This window comes from Empidonax traillii, unplaced genomic scaffold (genome assembly GCF_003031625.1).
Source record: "Empidonax traillii isolate 1590-97213 ecotype Southwest subspecies unplaced genomic scaffold, ASM303162v1 scaffold845:size272117, whole genome shotgun sequence".
Lineage (NCBI taxonomy): Eukaryota > Metazoa > Chordata > Aves > Passeriformes > Tyrannidae > Empidonax > Empidonax traillii.
Window position 1 is genome coordinate 157,361 of NW_020956038.1, and position 20,726 is coordinate 178,086.

Consider the following 20,726-nt stretch of genomic DNA (forward strand, 5'->3'; position numbering starts at 1 on the left):
AAAGAAAAAAAAAAAAAAAAAAAAAAAAAAAAAAAAAAAAAAAAAAAAAAAAAAAGAGGAAAAAAACTATCAGTGTAATATGTTCCATATCCAACTACTCCTAGAGCAGGGTAGATTATGTTTTAAATGGGACATGTGTTTTAAATTTTGTTATTCCTAGTTAAAAGTGGTAAAAAGAGGACTAAACACTACGGTGGGAAATTCACCCTGTCAGTGACCACAGTTTGTGTAGTGGAATTAGGAGTTTGTAAATCCTGTAATACCTCCCAGGTTTATCAAAGGAGAGAAGTAACTGTAGGAATTCTTTGGCTGATCTGGTGCAATCAGGTAAACCTGCATCTTCAGTTAAATTCAGTTCCTGGGGGAGAGGACAGGGCCATTGTTGAAATTATTAAATCCTGCTGTGTGTGTGAGACCACAAAAATGCCTTTTCAAAATGATCCCCTTTATTTCCTCCTGCCTCCTTGTTTCACCCTGTGAGAATCTGTCAGTTGCATTTTATCCAAACCACACTCCAAGGAAACAATAGCTCTATTGAATTTTAAGTAAGCATAAGAGACTCTAAAATTTTTAATCCCATAGCAAAGTGTGCCCTTTCCCTGTATAAAAATTCTTGTGCACTGAGCAGGAAGGTTTATTTTGTACACAGATATTCTCTAGAGATGTTCAAGAAATGGTATTTCATAAGTTTTATTTGGTAATTTTGGGCAAAGTTGTAATAGCTGCTTTCCTATGGATTAAAATTTGCCATTAAATCAGAAGAACACTATATTCATAAATTGGATTCTTCTGTACTTTAAAATTATACCAGGTGATGCATTTTCTTGTCCTTCATTGAGAAATACTGGATCGTTGTAGATTCAAGGAATGTGTCCTTAAAACCAGTTCTTGGAAAAGTCAATCAAAAAAAAAAAGTTTTACCTAAGTCTACATGATTTTTTTAGGTGTATTCCTTATAATGTAGTTCAGAAACTATTTTAGTAATTCATTTGACTGGGGATGATTGGGGTAGTGAGCAACTCAAATGTTTTTGTACAGGATGCAGAGTGAAATGTAGAACACGTCATCTGTGAGCAGTGCTACTGCTACTGTTAGTGGTTTTTTGTACAAGCTGACGTTTCTTAGATCAATACTTGAGTAGGAGTATCTTGGAAAACTTTGGTTATTTTAGGAAATTAAATTGGAGAGATAATATGTGTTTATTTTGTAGTAACACTTAAATGGTTTCATTTTGAAACTGTTGCTCTTCCAAGCATTGTAGCATGAGTTTGAACATCAGGAGGCTACTCACACATTGTTAAGGGTATGGTTCCCCCCCCAGTACCATTTAAAAATTAATCAGAAGTCAGGCAATTGACATCTTTCTGAAAAATCTGGTCCATCCTTGAGAGTGAGCCAAATGAATTCTGTAATGTGCGTAATGGCAAGGAAGCTAGTGGGAGCAGAAGGGAGGCTTACAGGCACTAGAATGCCCATCTCTTTGGGACCTCAGTTGAACTCTAGCCTTCTAAATCTTGCTATTTCTGTGCTGCCACCCAGTAGCTGGGAAATTCCTGGCCAAGATTTACCTGGCCAGTGTTTTTTGTTATAGTATTTAGTTAGTGTAAGGTGGTTCTGCTTTTCTTAAAGTAACTCAACCATCGCTTGATTTTTCTGAGGCCAATTCTTGTGGGTTTAAAATTCCTATTTATGTTTATGCGGGGGTAACTTACTAATTGTCTTCTCATGTGCAGTGTGCCAAAAAAAGTAGGCTAAATGTGGGGTTTTTTGTTGTTTCCCACCCTTGTTTTTCACTGTGTTTTGTCAGTGTTTGGTATGAAACTCACAGAATGTCCAAGCAGCCTTGTAGCTTCATTACAGAAAGTTTGCTTTTCTGTGGCTATTTGTTAATAGTTTCTTATTTTAAACTGGTGGTGAACCATTAATGAAGCTACTTAGGTAAGACATTGCAGAAACAGTAGCTCCTGATCCATTAATCAGTTAGGTGTTTAGAGATTAATTTATTTGGGGAATGTTTTTGCTGCATTATTTGTGTAAATTGTGAAGATAGAAGGAATAATAAGTAGATTGGTCTGACATAAAGACTATCTTCTACACAAGATAAAAATGAGCAAGTTAAATGCTTTAATGTTAAATGCACAGTAAAAAAAGCTATACAAATTATCCCATAAAGGAAGAACTAAAGAGCCTGATCTTTGTGCATGCACCTGATAATGTGGTAGATTTTATTCATCACTCCAAATGCCCTCGTGGAAAGCCAGTCAGTGTTAAACTTGATGATCTTGGAGGTCTCTTCCAACCCAGTTAATTCTAAGCTAAAAGGTCCCCGTGTATTAAATAAAACTGCACAGATAACTGGTAAAGATATTCATGATTCTTGGTAGGAGGACACTTCTTACAGATCCAAAGCTTGTTTCTGACCTGCCAGCACTGCTCTTTAAATAAAACTAGTACAATACTTAAAAGATTTCAGGAGGTAACATTCATAGCTTACTGAGTAGTAAAAACTAGCTACTGTGCCCTGTTGCTGGGTTACTGTGCACTGCCAAGTATCATTACCTCATTTTTCTGTCTTTCATCCCCAACTGGCTTGAATGATCTTAATTCATCTGAGGTCAAATCTTTATGTATTTGTCTTTAAAACAGCCCATCCCCTAACAGGCTTGCAAGCAATTTTTTTGGCTTTGTGAGAAGGATGCTCTGGTAAGAAGCAAAATTAGAAACGTTCCCTCTCCTGGTGGTGTTATTGCATGTAGAAAATTGGTTTATGTCACTTAGTGCATATTGTGAAGAGAAGTTTCTGATAGCTCTGCTTAGTTATTGCTTCTAAACATCCTGGTTTATCAGTTAGTGACCAGTTCCTTGTCCTCGAATGAAGTTGCAGATCTGCTGTCAAGAAGCAAGTCCATGATAGCCTTAACAGATAGTACGTTGATCTTAATAGTGGTAAAGTTATCAGTTTTTTGCTGCAATCTGGATTTCCGTGAAAGTGGACAAGCAAAGTGTTTGCCTAACATTTCTAAAGGGCTGCTCAGCTGCTGCAGCTGGCTTGCCTTGTCATTGCTTCTGTTGCCAGTTCAATGTCCTGGTTTCATAAGTTCCACTGATCTGCCTCACATTTTCTTTATTGCCATCTCACAGCCTACAAAAAGAAATTTGCTCTAAAAAATAAAACTTCAAAAATACACTATTTTGTGTGATGCAATTTTCTGGGTAACAGAATAAGCTATGGGAAACTAATACTATTAAGTTTAGTCTGGCCTTTTTTTCCGTCAGTAACAAATTTCAGTGTAACAAACTTCAGTGTCACTGAAGTGTCTCCGTATCTGGTCGCTAAACACCTTGTACTCCTCCCTTTAGCCAGTTATCACAATGACAGCTCTTCTTTGAATGAGGAGATAAAACATGTGTTTGCTCCTCCCGTTTCTTGAATTAGGCAACATTTTAAAACAAACAAACAAAAGCAACCACTTGGCATCTGTGCAGTTTTCTAGTTGTTCTCCTGGTATAATCAATGCAGCAGTTTCAATTAGGGAATCTTATTTTGCATGCGACTTGTGATTAAATTAATAAAGACAGGTGTATTGCTTAAGTTTTTCAGTATCTTCAGTTTGTTTTAGGTACTAGCATTTGCTTTTCATTCAGTTAAGGCTGTTGGAAGTAATTACAGTGAAACCCGTGCTAGTTTGAATGAAGAAGAGCTGAAGGCATATCCAAGCCAGGAAGGCTGTACCACTACACAGAAGCATGTGGGGCTTTTAGCCATACAGTCCTCTTCCCTCTGGTAATATTTATATCTGCAGTTCATTTGTCCTGTTCTATCCATAACTGAGAAACTGTCTGGGTTAACGGAGACTGAGCTGCCATGCAGCACTGTGTTTATAATCAATGCTTTTGTTCATCTCCAGCTGCCTTGCAGAGCAACTAGCTTCTCCTGACAGGAAATGACCTGGCTTTTGTTGGATTTTTCCCTGCTGTTTCACAGCTTGAATACACCAGCCAGCCTGTTAATAAGGTCACTGGTGAAGTTTTAGCTAGCAAATAATATGTTTATGAGATGTGCCTATGGCACGGATCACATAAGTTTGCAGCAGGAAATTTTTCCCTTCCTGCTATGACTTCTTACAGTTTCTATAGCTTCAAGTTAAAGATCCTAGTCTGGTATCTTTCATGTGCTTGCTGGCCTGAGTGTGACACAAGGGAAATGTAGCTAATAAATCTTGAATAAGAACCACAGGCTGCAGGTTAGATGCAGTGGCAGGGATAAAGCTTGTTTGGGCAGTGTGTGGAGCTCTGGGGCACTGAAGTGAAAGCGCAGGGAAGTGTTTGCTTCAGGTGATGAAAGGTATGCATTTTCTGTACCCTAAATTCTTCCTAATAAATGCACAGCTGTATTTACACTAGAACTAAAAACTGAAACAAAGCTTTCCACTTGTGGTGTGGAGGGGGTAAGAGACATCAAATCATCTGTGTCAGGTGTTAGAGATATTGCTTACACCAGTGTGCTGCTAAGAGGCTGGCTGCTGTCTTCATCATAGAAGATGATACGAGAAGCTTAGTAGAATAGAACTAAAATTCAGGCAGCTTCAGGACTTTCAGCACAGTGTCTTTTTGCCTTCGAAGGCATTATCTGCTAGTAGTTTTGTAGAAATCCTATGAATGGTTGCTTTAAGTGTGGGGTTGGCTGTTGGAAAATTATGCTGTATAAATGTCATTGTTTGTTGTGGTTCAGTGGTTTTCATATCAAGTTTGTTCAGTTTTCAATTAAGATGTGGCTTTTTCCTAGCTCTCAGCCTTCCGAGCCTGCCTTTTTAGAATTAAACTATGTTCTTGGCTCAATAAATTTCATTGCAGATTAAAGTTCAAAAGGGCAAGTTTTGGCCCAGTGTGATTTTCATTCTCTGTGATACACCTTCAAACAGTTACACAGGTTGTTCCATGGATGATGCTGCAACTAGAATTCAAGAGCTCTGCCCATCAGCAAATGTACTTCTAATGAAAGCTTATACTATTTTTCTTATAGACCAACAGTAGTAAAGAGTAAAACAAAATTAGTGTTGTCAGTCAAGAGAAATTAAATGGTTTTTTGTTATTTTTTTTCCCCAGTAAAATTGCATGGTTTAGATGGTGCTCAGATCAGATCTTTACTTCAGTCCACTGTTATCTCAGAAACAGACAACTGGAAGCTTTCATACAGTAACAAGCACAAATAATAAAACCCAAACAGGATTTGAAGGCTTGTTTTTGAGAATTTGGCAACTGTTAGTGCTCTTTAAGGATGACATCTATGAAAGGTTAACCTTGTTGGATGGTGATGTGGAAGGTTAGACAAAAGAAGAGATTCCAGGACTGTGATTGTACACAGAGGTTTTCAGGATCCTAAAATATACCTTGCCTAAATTAATTTATACAGTGACTTAAAACACCTCATTCAGAACTAGGCCTAAAAGATTAGTGATTATTTCAATTGGCACTCACTAGCTTAATAGAACTTTGAAGAGATAAATTATTTCATTTGTACAATTAATGATCTTGCAAGTTCAGAATAATTTTCCTTTTCCTTGTTGATTTGCAGCTGCTGTTGGCTTTCTGGCAGTTTCCAGTGTCATAACCATGTCGGCCCCTTTCTTCATGGGCAAAGTTATTGACATAATTTATACAAATCCCAGTGAGGATTTCACTGACAGCCTGACCAGCCTGTGTGCCTTGCTGAGTGGAATCTTTTTATGTGGTGGTGCTGCTAATGCTACACGTGTCTACCTCATGCAGACTGCAGGTAAAAACAGAAGCAAAAAGTGGTACTGAGAGTCATCATGTCTTTTGCAGATTCACGATATCTAATGAGCTTAAATAAATTCTTGGCACTGTCTGAGAGGCCCTATTGGAATCAGTAATTTTTTTTTTTTTACCAGATAAAAAGTAAAATAATAGTGGAAGGAAAAGTATGCTGGAATAATTTTTCATTTTTATTTACTATTAGGTGATATCTTAAGGATTACTCTTTTCTGGTATATTAAAACCCTATAATATGACTTGCTCACTGCTGTGTAATCCTGTGCTTTTTATATTGTTATTGTTTGTATTGTTGTTTATGTTGTTTATATTGTCTGTGTAAAGTTTTGTGCGACATGCTTGACTGACTTCTGTTTCTGACAGGACAAAGAATTGTGAAACGTTTGAGAGCAACCATGTTCTCCTCTATTCTGAAGCAAGAAACAGCTTTCTTTGACAAGACCAGAACAGGAGAGCTGATAAACCGCTTATCTTCAGATACAGCCCTCTTGGGCCGTTCCGTGACCGAAAACCTTTCAGATGGGCTCAGAGCAGGAGCACAAGCATCTGTTGGGGTTGCTATGATGGTATGGTGGTCTGTTCCCTGCTTGACACTTCTTATGGTTTCACATTTGTTTCAGTGCTGTTAGGCAACATATGAGTGTGAGTCAGTCCTGGAACAGTTGTGTGTTCTTGGACATGGGTGTATTGCACTGGTTATCTAAAATAGATGCATAGATTATTGCAGTAGATGATGTGCCTGCAGCCACTTGATGTTTACTCACAAGCAAAATTTGGAGGATGAAGCATTCAAATTAACCAATGTTGCTACCCAAAGTTATCAAGCATAGTAGGCAAATAGCTTAACTGCATTCTTACTGAAGATACTAAAATCAGTGACATTCCCATGGTTGTAAGTAAAATAAGGTATGAAAGGCCTGATGAAAAAGTCATTAAAGTTGGTTGATTCTAGTTAAAAATAAGCTTCCAATATTGACATTATTAGAAACTGTTAAGATTTTCCACTATGAAACTTTAAAGCTTTAATATTTTGTCACTGACAAGAATTATGGCTTTCTGTATTTATAAGCAAAGAGATTCTAAGGTTAAATTAAATAACTTTATATAAGGCATTCTGCTCCGAAATACTGCAATGATACAGTGCTAAGAGATAGACTCTAAAAGTTTGCCCAGAAAGAAAACATTATTATGAAATAATTATAAAGCCTGTCAATTATATCAATTTTGAATTTTTCTGTAGACTTTTGTTTTCAATACAGAAAGCAAGATGAAATTAAAACACATTAGATCTAATTTCAGTAGATCTTATGAAAAGAAACTCTTTAGGAGCTTTGATGATGATTGTTACAAGTGATAAGGTTTGCAGCAGTAAATTAAATACATTGTTCCACCCATTCGTGGGTGCTAGGGAGTACTGCTGACTCCATCTGTTCCTCAGCTACCCAGAAGTAGTGTATGATATTTCTCTACTCAAACTCTCTGTATTACACAATCTATTGAAAAGTTGTGAAAGCACTTTATAAACTATATATTAGCTTATGTCCTTCAGCATATGCAAGAGATTTCCTGGTATGCCTGTTTACTGGCAAGTTAAGGTACTTGACTAAGACCACACAGTGAACGAGTGAGAAAGCTAGAAATTAAATCCAGACCACTTTGCGTATAATCCTTTGTTCTAACCATGGGACACTTCCCAAATGCTGTGGAGGGATGGATGTTTGGCCTGGAAAAAATAAAACAAATGAAAGCATAGCAGCACTACATTACAGTCCTACTAGTTTTAGAAAACTCTAGCAAGGGAAGTTGCACTTCAGTACTCCAGTGATTATTTTTAATCTGAATGCTAACCCCTGACACATACCTTTTTCTTCTAGTTTTTTGTGTCTCCTAGCCTTGCTGCATTTGTTCTGAGTGTTGTGCCACCCTTGGCTGTCCTGGCTGTGATTTACGGAAGATACTTGCGAAAACTTACTAAAATGACCCAAGACTCTCTTGCAGAAGCAACACAGGTGATCTTGTAACAGATGCTTTCAAGTTAACTTCAAAGTTGCTCTAATACATTTAGGTTAATATCTCTGAAGTTATAGATCTTCTGAAGATAATTGTACTGTTCATTGCCCTAAGCCATGCTGAGCCTGTAGTTTTGCACCTGAATAATATGAAAGATAAACATCAGTAATACTTAGTCATAGATCTTAAAAACAACCACCCTTCCATTGTCCATAACAATGTAATGTGGAGGTATTAGGCCTTGGTAATTGGAAACGTAGGAAGGGATGAGGAGGGTAGGCTTTAGCTTTGTGAGACCATAAAAAAAATGCTCTATTAAGCCTGTTAAGTTGTGTGTAATTTGGTATCTGGGTTTGAGAAACACTTTTGTTGGATTAGGGTTATGAGTTTGAAGCCATCAAAAGCATCCTAGGTGCGTTCTTGCTTTGCTAGCAGATCCTTCTCTGGAGTGCATCCTTGACATATGACCTTATTATCATCTCTAATATTTACAGGGCTTGTCATTTCTTAAACTTTTCTGGGCATCTCAGCACATACCCAGATATCTGGGAGGAAAGTGGAGGGATATGTTGTTTCTGAAGAGGCTGCTGTAGAGGGCCCTTCATTGTGTTTGCTTACAACACTGAAATATTCCAAAGCACTGTCAGAGAACAGTGGTGATAGTGATCTTTTCCTCAAAGGCTGAGGGTGAGGATACATCATTAAAAAGCATAGACATATAATTAGGAAAGATCTAGTTAAAATAGCCACACTTGTCAGCTGTTATAAATGTGGGATGTCCTTCGTAGGACTTCTGCAATTTGACTGTGCAGAAGTCAAATTGTTTGTCTTTTGTTTGTCTTCCTCATACTGTGTTGAAAGGAAGGTCATGCCTTTGTAAAGCACGTGTGGGACGTCACATGAACAAGCAAGGAGCAATTCAAATTTTGAGGTTGAGTGGGGAAAGGAAGAAGGAGAATTACTTTTTTTTAATATCATAGTTTTATATACAAAAAGGGGCCTTGGTTTTTGTAAGACCATCGCAGTGGCACAACGTAGTCTATTTGATTACAATAGAAGTATTTTAGAATTAATACTTCGCTGTTTAGAAGTTAAAATAAAATACTGAGTTTAAACGAGACATTAGTAGTTGGGCTAAATTAATTCGCAGTGTTGCTTTGACCAAATGAGTGGAATTGTATTAAGAAATAACTGCAGGCTGTTTTGAATGCTTTAGTATAGAATAGAATGTTAATATTCTTTATTTTCCCCCTCCCCATGTTGTTACCACAAATTATTATCACTAGTAATTTCACCCACAGGGAAATTTTTTAACCCTACTTTTATATTTTTCTGCCTCTGCTGGCATTTAACACAATCCTGAATTTCTTTTTAAACTGCCTGGGCATGCAGTTTACTTCTAATCATAGAATTATGAAAAAAAAGGGGACTGTGGTGTGGAGAAGAAGGCATGAGAAATTTTTCTGTGGTATCCAAAGATATGGAGATTAGTGTGGTGATATTGGTTTTAACTTTCACGTATTCTGTAATATGAACATTTCAAATTGTGTGTCTCTGTGTATTTGTTCTGTTCTTTGCTTTAACGTAGTTAGCTGAAGAGCGTATCGGAAACATAAGAACAGTTCGAGCTTTTGGGCAAGAAGTGGCTGAAATGGAGAAGTATACAAATAAAGTTGATTATGTGCTACAGCTGGCTAAAAAAGAGGCACTAGTTCGGGCAGGCTTCTTCGGAGCAGTAAGTATATTTTAACTAAAGTAAGCCAGCCATGTTATGCCAAGTGTCAATTATTTTAAAATTCATAAGGATACTTCAAAATCTGCAAATAAATGATTGAAAATAATTTGAACTTACGTAAAACTGTGGGAAGACTGGACTTAAATCAGTCTAAATTGCTGTGAAACTGCATCTCAAGATACAGTGGTATGATAAAGTCACTTTAAGTGTCTATCTATTTCTTCCCCACACACTTCAGTGGGAACTACTTGTCTGAGGCTACACATGTTCAAGGAACTAAACCAGTGGAAACCTTCCCCTACCCATTTTACAGGTTTGGCTCCCTGATGAGATGAGGATCATTGCATAGGAAGCTCAGGAGTGTGCAGGTGTGGGAGGGAGGGTAGGGAGGGTTGGACTGCTTTTTTCCATAACTTAATTGCTTAATTGCATTCCAAAACTGCAACATAACTGCAGACTATCAACTCTTCTTCTTTAGTGGTGGTTGAGAATAATGTCTGATGTTCCTTTCCATCTTGAGAAGATAAAAAAAAAAGAGTTGCCTGCTTTTTAAACACTTTTTGGATAGCACAGTGCCACTGGCTGGCTGGCTGACTGTTGACTGGGTTTGCTTCAGAAATGTTGAATTTAACTCAGTCCTCCAAAAGCCTAGATACCTATAGTATGAGAGTTCTTTTTATTAGAAGGAAAATTCTGAAACAATGTTTTAAAGAATGAAAATTAAGATGTATGCGACAAAATATGTCTTTTTCTCTTTTTCCTTAGACTGGTCTTTCTGGAAATTTAATTGTCCTCTCAGTCTTATACAAAGGAGGATTACTAATGGGCAATGCCTACATGACCGTTGGTGAACTCTCATCTTTCCTAATGTATGCTTTCTGGGTTGGAATAAGCATTGGAGGTATGGAATGGGAAATTATATTTTCTTCACTTCAAAGCATTACAATCAGTATGGGGGCAGGAGGGAAGAAGCTCTTAAAATATCTGGCTTTCTTAAGAATTTTCTTCCACATGATCTTCCCAGGAAATCATGCTTTGTTTTTTCTCTGAAGAGTTAATGAAAATAATAATTTTTAACTTATATAAACCTTTTGTTTTAAAAAAAGAATAAAGGGATTATTTTTTTCAGTGTATACATGTGACTTTATATATGTTACTTTAATTTTGTTTAGGTCCAAATTAATATACCTGACATATTGTGTAAAGAAATAATACTTCTATTGTATTTTTTTACAAAATATGTGGGTCTGTGTTAAACATACTTTATTTAGATAGGCATGTAAAATTTAGCTGTAATTCAGTATATTGTGTCCTGAACTGGAAGAGTAAACAAACTGCCAGCAGAACACTGCACTCTGATGCTAATCTTCTGGTTTTCCTTACTGACTGACTCTTCCTTGAAGCTCACACTCTGTAATCTACTGGCCCAGAAACAAGCTGTTCATCTTTTTGACAAAGCTGTCTTCATGACTGTATACAGGCAAAAATGAAGATAAAGTGCTTTGAAGTTTGACAACTTATTGGAATGCTCTTCTTTAAAATGAGCCTGCTACTTCTGATAGACAGGGAGGGCAATGGAACTTGCCTGCATTCTTCTTTTCTCAGACTAAGCCTAATATCACAGATGCACCTGGCGGCAAAATTGACAAAACCTGCTTCCTTGTATAAAAAAAAATTCCAGTGGCACCCATTCCAACTACCCAAACCCTTTCTTCTCTGCTTAGCTCATCCAAGCTTGGTAAATGGACAGATACCCAGCACCTTAAAAACATGGAAGAAATTAATGTTAAATAAATTAAGGTTAGAAGCACTGCTAAAAATGTAATTGAATTAATTTTTATTTCCTGTAAAAACGTCTTCTTTAAATTCTACTGAAGATTATGGAGAATGTAGTTCTGCACAGAGCTCATTCTCATGGGGACTCTGAAGCACAAATGCCTTGCCACAGGAGGCCTGCCTTTCTTGATGCCTACAAGGCATATAAATCTTCCAAGTGCTAATGCCTTACTCCATTTTTAGTTCTGCATCAGTTTTCTGTGTTTATTTTAGCTGGAAAGCCCTTCAGCCAAGCTACCTCCAAGATGATTCACACAGCTGCTAAGAGCTGGGACCCAGTACTATATGCAGGCCTTGTCCTTAGCTTTTGCTTTCTCCAGTAATGTTTGAAGCATACTGACATGGCAGACATATTTTTTTCCATTGTCCATTCTCCACAAAAGGTTCTCAGGTGTCAGTTCAGCCTTCGGTTTCATGCCCTCTCTCCACTGTGGCTGACTCAGCCAGGCTCCCCTGTAGTAGCATAAACCTGTCCGACAAAGAAGGGCATTCAGAATGCTCCATTCTGCTGAATGATTTGGAACATATGGCTAGTTGGATGCAAAGCTATTTTCCAAAGCTGAATGCTGTTCCTCCTGACAGATGACTGAAAATGAGCATACACATGCTGAAGTGTATTAACATTTTCTTCAGAATTATTTGTTTTACACATATAAATAAGAATGTCGAATAAGGGTTATTGGTAGCTCTCAGATGAGACTAGATTTAAATCAACATGTTCGACAGCGTGTTGGAATAAAAGATCCTCTATGCGTCTGATCCATCAATGCTGCTGCTGAAAAGTATAATGATAATTTTATCTCTCTTATGTCTTCCATTCCATATGGATGCATAATACTGTTCTGTTTTTTGTTTAGGTCTAAGTTCCTTTTATTCTGAGCTAATGAAAGGACTAGGTGCTGGTGGACGTCTTTGGGAACTTATTGAAAGGAAGCCCCAGCTTCCATTTGATGGTGGGTTCTTGGCTTGTTACTGTTCATAGGTTGATTTTTCTCTTAGGGGTCAGCAGTACTTCATAAGCATGTGCACAATACTTAAAGTTAGTACTGATGTACATTATTTTGAAAGAAACTAGATACAATGGTAACTCTTCTGACTTTTCCTAAGTATGAAACAGACAATTAAAGATTCCTTTAATCAAAAATTTTAGAAGCAAAAAATTTAGCTTAATTACTTTTGACTTAATTAATTTTTCTTTAATTATTTCAGAATATGATTTTATATGTATTACTTTGAAAGTTATGTGACTGGGGACATGCTCATTTCTAGCTTTTTGGAATATTTTTTGATGTCGTCACCACTTCCTCTTGGATCAGCTTTGGAGTGAAAAGACTGGAATGAAGCAAAAGGAGAGGAGGGACGAGCCCTGAGATGGCTGTGTCTCATATTTCCACTGAAAGGCTTACTGTGCTCATCTCTAATGGCTAAGAAATTACCAGTCTGAAAAGAGAAGCTTTCAAAACCAGGTGGTTTTCATTAAGAGTATTTAAAGCATAAGCATTTCATACTGATCTGGTGAAAACAGGTCCTTGATGAGACATGTTGATTTGAAACCTAAACAACAAACGCAGACAGTTTGAGGCCTTTCAGCAACACCTGCCAAACTGAATTTTCAAGTTCTTCTGCCATAGTAATGAAGGCATGATTGGGAAATAAAAGGAAGGAAAGGAGGAAGGCTGATATGGGAATCCTGCTTCTTGGGAGTGGATGTGCAGCTACAGCAGGTGTTGCTTTTGGAATGTTGTGCACCTCCTTCCTCACAGTAGTACTACCCACATTTTTCCCTTACTTTGAGGGGCAAGGTTTTGTTTTCACAGAACACTGGCTGTTGCTGGTGACAACAAATATCTCAGCAACAAATTATAATGTCTCTTTTTCCTACATCTAGAATCCAAACAAGAAGGAAGTATATAGCTTTTAGATATCTCTACAGTAATATATAGAGAGGAAGGACTTGTGGTAGCAGACTTCCTGTATTGCAGTAGATTTCGGTGTTTCAGGCCACGGAATAGACTGTGCAATAACTGGAAATGAGAGTTAAGATAAGCAACTACTTGTTACTATGTTAATAATAAGGATTATGCTGCTAGCACAGGATTTAGCAAATACATTTCTTTCCCCATAAAGAGGTTTACTGATCATTGTGTAAACCATAGAGTGTGTATGTCCATAGGTTAAAGTCAAGGAAGGAATCGGGAATTGTATGCTCTTGCCCTTGCCATTTCGATGATACTACCATCAAACTGAAAGTTTGGAGAAGAAATGAGAATCTAGGGGAAAAAAAAGGCAAAATAAATTATCTGCTCTAGAAACAGCAGGACTAGTGAAATCTTGATTGCTGCTTGATTGCTGCTGATGGGTATCTGTGTTCCTATCCACAGTTACTGTTTAACCAAACGTGGGCGTGTGCTACCATGTGCCCTGCCTAGTTAGGGGTTACTTGTGTGCTGCATCTGAAAAGAATTAAGGAGTTTGCGTCTCTAGCACAAGCAAACACGATTCAGGTGTTGATCCAGTGCTGCCAGTTTTCACAAAACTGGTTTTATTTAACTTTGGCAGTCTTGTTTATTCGTGGTGGTTTGCTACAGTACTTCACAAACTGAAATTTTCATTTCAGTGAACTGTAGCCTAAGAGTCAGGCCTCTGGCATTCAAATGCACTGTTGTCTTGAATTTATTAAACGTATGTTCCACTTAAGAGATAAAATAAAATTTAAAAAAAGGCCATTAGTGCAACAAACCTAGCAGCACTTTATTCCAGTGACAGCGTCTGCTTAAAAGCTATCCAGTTAACTGGTAGTGGAGAAGGAACTGCTCTTGTTCAAAGAGGAGAGTGTTTCAGGTGAGTTTTGTGGCTTGGTGAAAGGGCAATAAGTGATTTGCAATGTTTATCTTTTTGTGTTCTATGGTAACAGGACTTTGGCCTTCACCAATGCCATTTTATTTAATTGCTCCTAATTGATAAAGCTTAAATTGTTTATAATATGTTTAAAATTCAGATAACTCTAGGAGAAGTTATCATTGCTAGTTGTTAGGTATTGCAGGATGCAAATTCTCCCTCTTGCTGTAGGTAGCCTACAGCTTCAGTGCTGGTGAGCAACCTGAAGTTGGATTCAGGAACGAGTGGTGTACCACACTGATTCACTGACAGCTGAAATATAACCCCTGTAGTCCTAAACTGTGGCTTGCAGCTACTCATAGATTGAATGAGGAGACAGAAATATCTAGGAGGGCTGAGCTAATTGTTTTTCTGTTCACGTTTCTCTGTTTTATTCTTTGTCATATAGAGGGAATCACATTGGACAAAGATACATTCAGAGGTGCTTTGGAATTCAAAGATGTTGAGTTTGCATATCCAACACGACCAGAAACATCAATTTTCAAAGATTTTAGCCTTTCCATTCCAGCTGGCTCTGTTATGGCTCTGGTTGGCCCAAGTGGTACAGGGAAATCAACTATTGTATCCCTTCTGCTGCGGCTGTATGATCCTATCTCAGGTATGTTTTGTGTGTTGCTCTCATGTGTGACAATTAATGCCTTCCATGTCAAATACACCTTGAACAGTTGGGGTTCCGGGGCTTGAGGACACCCCTGGGGTGTATTGTTTCCCTGTGGTGTTGCCTGCATAGCTGTGCATTTCTGATCCAGCAGTACAGCGTGTGATTCCTCATAGGTCATCATTCTAATCTGTTCTTTGACTATTTTCAAAATGAGTCAAACACACCTGACTTTACTGTTTCTTAATTTAAGGTACTATCACTGTTGATGGCTTTGATATCCGCCAGTTAAATCCACTGTGGTTGAGGACAAAGATTGGAACAGTAAGTCAGGTAAGGAAGAAATAAAAAATTCCAAATGGATGGAATAATTCTGTGTGATCAGCTAGCTTTTCCTCACTTTTTCTAAAACTATATAATATTGCTTCCCAGTGAAATCCCTCCATCTCACCATAACTGCTGTTGCACGTGCTTTGTTCTAAAAATGATATTTAGAGCTAATCCCATTATTCTGTAGTCTGTTTTTACATAATCATAGAGATTCAAAATCTTAGCTCAGGAGAAAAGTACATGTGGAGACTGGAAAGTATGTTGCTGTAAATTGTATGGGTATGACCATTGTAATGTTTGCTATAATTTGTTGAAGAAAGTAACACAAATCTTAACATTTAATTGCCATTCATATGAACAGAAGTCACACAACCATATTTCACACAAGCATTTAAAAAACTGACCTTCTATGTTCTGTGTTATTTCCAAGAAAACACAATTCCATTAGGAAAGCATGAAAATACAGCACAGTTGGCATGTAGTCTTACAGTGCCACCTCCCAAACAACCTCCAAACCCTCGAAGTACGGAGAGATGTTCAATAGTGTCTTAAAATAAACTATTTGACCAATTAAAATGTTCATTCCCTTGTATCCTCAGATGCTTCACAGTGCAATTAACTGTTAGGCTGATGTTCTGTTTAAAAGCAAATGGGTATCTGGATATTTGTTGCATTTTAAAACAACTCCTTTATGTAATAATGCCACCAAAAGCTTTTGTGCAAATACTAATTTCCTGTTCGCACATTAGCACATTTCTTTCTGAATTAATATATTCCATTTGAACAACGAGTACGAGATTCATACCAGTATTCATACTATGTCTGTCTCTCTTCAGACTTATCTTGTTTCAGACATTTTCCCACTGTACATCACTTGTCCTATCTCACAGTTCTTTGCTGCAAGCTTTAATATGAATTAAATGCACAAAATGCCAAAAAATCTGTGTAGAGATTAAGAGAAGAATCATCATTGGTGCAAATCATAGAACAGTTTGTGTTGGAACGGACATTTAAATGTCACTTAATCCAAGCCCCCTACATTGAGCAGGGACACCTTCAACTGGATCAACAGGTTGCTCATAGCCCCATCCAGCCTGACCTTGAATGTTTCCAGGGATGGGGCACTGACCACCTCTCTGGGCAACCCATTCCCGTGTTTTACCATCCCCACCGTGGAAGAACATCTTCCTTATATCTAATCTAAACAAATCTTCCTTTATGTTAAAACCATCACCCCTTGTCCTATCACAACAGGCCCTCCTAAAAAGTCTGTCCTGATCTTTCTCGTAGCCCACCCCTTTAAGTACTGAAATGCCACAATCTGGTCTCCCTGGAGCTTTCTCTTCCCCAGGCTGAACAACCCCAACGATCATGTAGCAAAGTACAAAAGGAAGGTTTTCTGAAGGTTTTCTGATGTTTGAATGTCTGGGTCTTTCTAAACTCTTCCTAAAATATTAGGAATTGAGAGTTGTTTTGTCAGTTAAAAAAGCAACCTAATTTTTAATTGGTTTTCACTACTCATGTTGGTGTTATGAAAGGCCTTTTTTTATTTGTTTTTAATTCAATTAACTCTAGCTTACATACTCTTTGTATGAATATTGTGAGTTCTTGTAAGTGGGATTTATGTTATTTGAGATACAGACAATGCATGTATATAATTACAGATCTACCGTATTAGTTATGTGTTTGAATTTTTCAGGAACCAATTCTTTTCTCCTCTTCTATTGCTGAAAATATTGCCTATGGTGCAGAGGATCCTTCCACTGTGACTGCAGAGGAGATTCAGAGAGTTGCTGAAATAGCTAATGCTGCTAGTTTTATCAGAGGTTTTCCAAAAGGGTTTGACACTGTAGTTGGAGAAAAAGGCATTTTGCTCTCAGGTGTGTCTTTATGTTGCTTATTTTAAAAATCTTGATGCTACAATGTGAAGTAAAAATTCTTTTATTTTTTGTTACCACTTTTTTCTCCAAGCCATACCCTGCCATAAGTGTTAAAAGAATCCCCCCTTCATTTCCATTCCTTCCCTAAAGTACATGGGCCTAATTCTGCTCAGCCCAAGCATTCAGTTAAAATTACTTATGTATGTTTTCCTATTTCAATGTATGGATCTTTTCCCCTAGGTGGACAGAAGCAACGAATTGCAATTGCTCGAGCTCTGCTCAAGGTAAGCCAGCACCCAAACAGCTATTTAACTACCTTTTGGGCAGAGGCAGGAAGCGTTAAAAAAGACGAGGCCTTTCAAAGGGAGATATAGAGAAATATTTTAAAAAAGAAAATCATATTTTCTGTTAATTAAGTTGGAAAGGGCTGAGTGGCTTAACTGAAAACAACCTATGTCTGTGCTTCTTCCTATCTTTCAGTCATATTTTTTTGATAGTTCTCGCCAAGACTGATGTTCAATCACTGTATAACGGCTCACTTTTATAAGGATGAAGGAATGCTTTAAGAATGTGGCGCTAGTGAACTCAAATATGACACTTCTGTCTTCAGATCTCTGTCATTCAGGGGTTAATTTTTCTGGGTGGCAGGTGACTTGTACTTTAGATGCCTTATCTTAGCATTGAGGGCAGGTGGCCTGGATTTGAGACAAGATAATATTTCAGGCACAATATTGTGACAGTTTTTTCTTCAAAGATTGATATGGATCTATCTTTAGGGCAAGCTCTGTGCTACACAAATTTGAGAGGCTTCTGAGGATGAGAAGGACAGGGAGCTTGGTGCAGGGATCACCATAGGGCCTTGCAGGGAGGCAGATATCCATACCATCCTAGAATGCCCAGTTCTGCTAGATTAATAGAAATTTCATTTTACAAGTTCTCTTTTACCACAAATGTTGAAAAGCTGATTGTATTTCAGGTCACGCATTTTATACAGTTCAGGGGATTAGAGACTTTATTTCATGGAGAAATAAAGGCTGTAAAAATAAATGAGTAGTGGATATACTGGGGTAGTTGGGGGTGCAGTAGAGTCCCATCTCTCCCAGATAAAGCCTAAAGGTTTTACTCTTAACTTTATCAGGAAAGTTTGGGTTATGTACTGTAATTTAGAAGTGAATTCTTCTAAGGGATTTGAGTGTTGGCAGTTTGTTTTTTTTTTTTTTTTAATCACTTATTTGGGAAGAGTTCTTAAATGCTACTTCATAAGTACTATGTATTTTATCTGTGGGTGAAATACTGCTTGTTGGTAGGGTTTTGTTACTGTTTGTTACCAGACAGTTTTATATATCAGACTGACTGCAATCAGAGTGTAGCTGAGCCTCTGTGAAAGGAAACTGAACTTTTGACTACAGTTCTACCAAGTGTGCATTAAAAATCATCTCCCAACCTTACTTTGTATCTTTCAAATAGTTACCCAGTAAAATCATCAGTATTCTGCTATTTTAGTTTGGAAAATCTGAAGATGAGAGTGTTGTTTCTGTTTTGTCCTCTTAGCATTTAGATTTCTTAAAAGTAATGCTTTCAATTCTTTTGATGAAGTAAGTACTCTTAACTAGAGTTTTAAGCTATATGAATCCTGTTCTCTATTATATAAATATTTGTATCTTTTTTAATTTTTATAACCAATTTTACTTTCTTCTTCAGAATCCTAAAATACTTCTGTTAGATGAAGCAACAAGGTAAGAAAGAAAAGAAATAGAAACTTAGAAATTATGTACCTGTAAAACTCAGATTTGGGACCTCTTCTTTCTTCCTCTGCATGCCCTTGCACAAACCCTCTAGCCCCTTATTATTCTCTACTCAAAAAAAAGAATGTGCCTTCTAGAGTGTGGAGACCTATGATGAAAGCTGTTTATGCAAAGTGTAAGGGATAGCTAAAATAAGTAATAAAATTTAAAAAAAAATAAATAATAAAATAAGCCTAATGCATACAAAACTAACCTGTCTTAAAATAACAAATATCCTCCTCTGTCGTGTCCCCACCCCATTTCTTACTAGTGCTTTGGATGCTGAAAATGAATATCTAGTGCAAGAAGCTCTGGACCGCCTGATGGAAGGGAGGACAGTTCTAATTATTGCTCATCGTCTGTCTACTATTCAAAATGCTGATTTTGTTGCAGTCCTTGGCCAGGGGAAAATTCTTGAATGTGGAAAACATGAGGAACTACTTGCAAATCCAAATGGACTTTTCAGGAAACTAATGCAGAAACAAGCTTTTCTTCAGAACAGTGATACTTTTGCATTGGATTTACAATCCAGAGAAAAGAATATATTAAAAGAAAATGTATGAGAAGATGTATGAATAATGGAAGCTTACAAACTACAAAGACTATAACTTATGTTTCAGTTATGTAAAGTAAATGTTATATTTTTCCAAAATGTACAAAATATTCTTTTGAAACTTAAATGTGTTTAAACTTTTTATTGAAGGCTTTTTAATAATTATTGCAACTTTTAAAAATATCTGTCACACTGAGATAATTTCAGTGTATTTCAGTGGTATTTCTGCCTTCTGTTACACTGAGAACATTTAGAATCTTATTTGCTGTAATGCACTGTGTGATTATGTGCTCCATTCTCAAATAAGATCAGTATTTTAAATGCAATTAAATGGCAATACTATAATTTTCATATCATTGTCTCTCTCTTTTCAAGGATCTTTTGCATTTTGTTTCTGTCAGTAGTCTTAAAATGCTGGAATTCAAAAATGCATGACACTAATGGACTCTGAAAGTTCTGTCTGACTTCCACTGCACTGTCCTTCCAGTTACCATTTGTTCTGAAATGTGCTTATGTGTTCTGAACTTGATTATTATCCCCCTCTACAGTTACTCTAGAGAATTACATACAAAACCACATTTTAGAGAGTATGAAAGCATGAATTGGAGGAAAATTCTTTAAAAAACCAAACCAAACAAAAAAAAGGCAACCAAACAAAAAACTTCACATAAAGATAAAGGAAGTGTATTAGTATATGAAGTCAGCATAGAAAAAACTAAAATTGGTATGCATTTTCTTCCCCTTTTTATTTTTCCATTTCTTTAGTTTCACTTCCTTTCTAAGAAGACCTCCAAAAGAACATGCCCTTAAAAATGTATGCTTTTGTCCTTTTTTAAGGCATATGTCAGTTCTGTATAATTAATTAAAATTTCAGTTATAGAAATCATGAGTTTTGCCTAACTACTTTATTAGGAACAATTAGTAAACTACCTTCTCAAGGACCACTGGTAAAATAGGAGGATTACATTAATTTAAATAACTGCAGGATACATTTGGCAGTGAAGAGCAGGCTTCATGTTTCTAATTTAAGAATCTATTTCAGTGTAATCTCTGAAGATGCAAAACCTCACAAGATGATTTAAAAATCCACCAGTTAAGTCTCTAACCATTATCAGCAAAAACTGTTTCTGTGTTGAAAATGAGATTTAAAGGTTGAGTTGTATCCTCCCTCCTGAAGATTAACACAGGGCTGGGGCAACAGAAAGAAGCCGGGTAATTCCCCGATTAGCTGTGTGTAGACAGGAGTCAATCAGCAAAAAATGACTATTCAAGTTGCATTGCCTTAAATATTTGAGTAACAACATGTGAA

General features: G+C 37.0%; 1 protein-coding gene across 1 annotated transcript in view; it reads left to right on the forward strand.

The window, feature by feature from the left end:
• Window positions 1–19,867, forward strand: part of ABCB10 (ATP binding cassette subfamily B member 10) — a 22,437-nt gene extending 2,570 nt beyond the window's left edge. Inside the window, exons 2-13 of the mRNA XM_027902146.1 lie at window positions 5,576–5,776; window positions 6,157–6,359; window positions 7,668–7,802; window positions 9,392–9,538; window positions 10,304–10,439; window positions 12,232–12,327; window positions 14,661–14,870; window positions 15,124–15,203; window positions 16,900–17,080; window positions 17,321–17,364; window positions 18,782–18,816; window positions 19,136–19,867. Coding sequence (XP_027757947.1) covers window positions 5,576–5,776; window positions 6,157–6,359; window positions 7,668–7,802; window positions 9,392–9,538; window positions 10,304–10,439; window positions 12,232–12,327; window positions 14,661–14,870; window positions 15,124–15,203; window positions 16,900–17,080; window positions 17,321–17,364; window positions 18,782–18,816; window positions 19,136–19,427 — 1,760 coding nt within the window. The 3' untranslated portion in view covers window positions 19,428–19,867. The remainder of the gene's footprint in view (window positions 1–5,575; window positions 5,777–6,156; window positions 6,360–7,667; window positions 7,803–9,391; window positions 9,539–10,303; window positions 10,440–12,231; window positions 12,328–14,660; window positions 14,871–15,123; window positions 15,204–16,899; window positions 17,081–17,320; window positions 17,365–18,781; window positions 18,817–19,135) is intronic.
• Window positions 19,868–20,726: the final 859 nt, after the last annotated feature.